Here is a 2,600-nt window from a genome sequence, read left to right on the forward strand (position 1 = left end):
GTACGAGCTGCAAGGTACATTGGTCAGGGTTTCATGATTACTTTATCCCATGCAAATCGTTTGCCTGTAACTATTCAATATTACATGATTTCTTCTTCATATAGATAGATATAGGATCTATGGAGCAATTACTTAGAAGTACATTTTGTGCAACAGCCCTTCCTATCTGATAGAAAAGGATCCCATGATCCTGAACCGATCTTACCTGGGATCGCAAATCCCAAGTTTGTCTATGAAAAGCAGATCTAATTATATTAGTGTCTATAATTGATTTCTTCTGCGTAATACTAATCGATAGGGCCTCACTGGTAAGTGCTACAAGATCTCGTACATTGGAACCCAAAGACGGACATTCCTTGCTCATTATCAGACAATCACTTATTCACAAACCTCGTGTGGGGCTAATAGTTTTCATTTCCCATCTCATGGAAAACCCTTTTCGCTCCGCTTAGCCCTATCCCCCTCTAGGGGTATTTTAGTGATAGGTTCTATAGGAACTGGACGATCCTATTTGGTCAAATACCTAGCGACAAACTCCTATCTTCCTTTCATTACAGTATTTCTGAACAAGTTCCTGGATAACAAGCCTACGGGTTTTCTTATTGATGATAGTGACGATATTGATGATAGTGGCGATATTGATGATAGTGACAATATCGACCGTGACCTTGATACGGAGCTGGAGCTTCTAACTATGATGAATACGCTAACTATGGATATGATGCCGGAAATAGACCGATTTTATAGCACCCTTCAAATCGAATTAGCAAAAGCAATGTCTCCTTGCATAATATGGATTCCAAACATTCATGATCTAGATGTGAATGAGTCGAATTACTTATCCCTTGGTCTATTAGTGAACTATCTCTCCAGGGATTGTGAAAGATGTTCCACTAGAAATATTCTTGTTATTGCTTCGACCCATATTCCCCAAAAAGTGGATCCCGCTCTAATAGCTTCGAATAAATTAAATACATGCATTAAAATACGAAGGCTTCTTATTCCACAACAACGAAAGCACTTTTTCACTCTTTCATATACTAGGGGATTTCACTTGGAAAAGAAAATGTTCCATACTAATGGATTCGGTTCCATAACCATGGGTTCCAATGTACGAGATCTTGTAGCACTTACCAATGAGGCCCTATCGATTAGTATTACGCAGAAGAAATCAATTATAGACACTAATATAATTAGATCTGCTCTTCATAGACAAACTTGGGATTTGCGATCCCAGGTAAGATCGGTTCAGGATCATGGGATCCTTTTCTATCAGATAGGAAGGGCTGTTGCACAAAATGTACTTCTAAGTAATTGCTCCATAGATCCTATATCTATCTATATGAAGAAGAAATCATGTAACGAAGGGGGTTCTTATTTGTACAAATGGTACTTCGAACTTGGAACGAGCATGAAGAAATTAACGATACTTCTTTATCTTTTGAGTTGTTCTGCCGGATCGGTCGTTCAAGACCTTTGGTCTCTACCCGGACCCGATGAAAAAAATGGGATCACTTCTTATGGACTCGTTGAGAATGATTCTGATCTAGTTCATGGCCTATTAGAAGTAGAAGGCGCTCTGTTGGGATCCTCACGGACAGAAAAAGATTGCAGTCGATTTGATAATGATCGAGTGACATTGCTTCTTCGGCCCGAACCCAGGAATCCCTTAGATATGATACAAAATGGATCTTGTTCTATCGTTGATCAGAGATTTCTCTATGAACAATATGAATCGGAGTTTGAAGAAGGGGAAGGAGAAGGAGTCCTCGACTCGCAACAGATAGAGGAGGATAGTTCTATGATTCAGAGTATCATTTCCTATTTGATCCCTTTGAATTCCATATTCCAAGTTACGATCGGATCTATTCATTAAAAAGAATCGATTCAATACATTTCTTATGTACCCATAGGTGTTATATTGGATTTGAATCAGATTTCGGATCAATCTATATTGATTGACTGCCTCCATTATGTTGTTGCTAGCAAATACCACTATTTTTTGTTTTGGATCTTCCAAATCATTCCCGGGGGAGGTCCGGACCCATTTTTTTCTGATCCTTCGATAAAAAGATTCATTCTCTTCATAAAAAATAGGAGGTAGAACCAATAAATATTTCTTTTTCGATTCATCCCTGGAGTTGAATACCTCATTCAAGAATTGTTTTTGATCCAATCCGTAGGAATCAACAACACGAAAACTTTGTTATAAATTATCCCTTTTCCTTAGCGGGATCGGAACTTAGAAAAATGGTTGGGACAACAAACATCCATCTCGTTTGTATTTTGGATACCTGTATAACCATCGAAGACTGTTGAAGTGACTAATTCCTGGAAATTTAGAGGCGTTGAGGACAAAGAAATTGTTAGAGTTACCATTTTTTTTTTATCTAGTAACACCATGCTTGATGTTAAGAAAAGATCTTTTACAAGAAGGTTGGCTAGAGATTTTTTGTAAAAACGCTAGTCCCATGAGTTCATAATGAGAGTATTTCAATCTTTTTTGATTTCATGTATTATTCTCATCTCATTATGCGCATCACAGAAAGGGGGAGCCGTATGAGATGAAAATCTGACTGGTCGAACAGAGACGAAAGTCG

At 38.1% G+C, this 2,600-nt stretch overlaps 1 protein-coding gene across 1 annotated transcript in view; it reads left to right on the top strand.

Moving 5' to 3' along the window:
- Nucleotides 1–1,876, top strand: part of LOC150036493 (protein Ycf2-like) — a 1,912-nt gene extending 36 nt beyond the window's left edge. Inside the window, exons 1-2 of the mRNA XM_090313145.1 lie at nucleotides 1–66; nucleotides 299–1,876. The exon at nucleotides 1–66 is cut by the window's left edge and continues 36 nt beyond it. Coding sequence (XP_090169271.1) covers nucleotides 1–66; nucleotides 299–1,876 — 1,644 coding nt within the window. The remainder of the gene's footprint in view (nucleotides 67–298) is intronic.
- The last annotated feature ends 724 nt before the right edge of the window (nucleotides 1,877–2,600 follow it).

Source organism: Benincasa hispida, chromosome 4 (genome assembly GCF_027475165.1).
Source record: "Benincasa hispida cultivar pf3 chromosome 4, pf3_genome.v1.1, whole genome shotgun sequence".
Classification (NCBI taxonomy): Eukaryota; Viridiplantae; Streptophyta; class Magnoliopsida; order Cucurbitales; family Cucurbitaceae; genus Benincasa; species Benincasa hispida.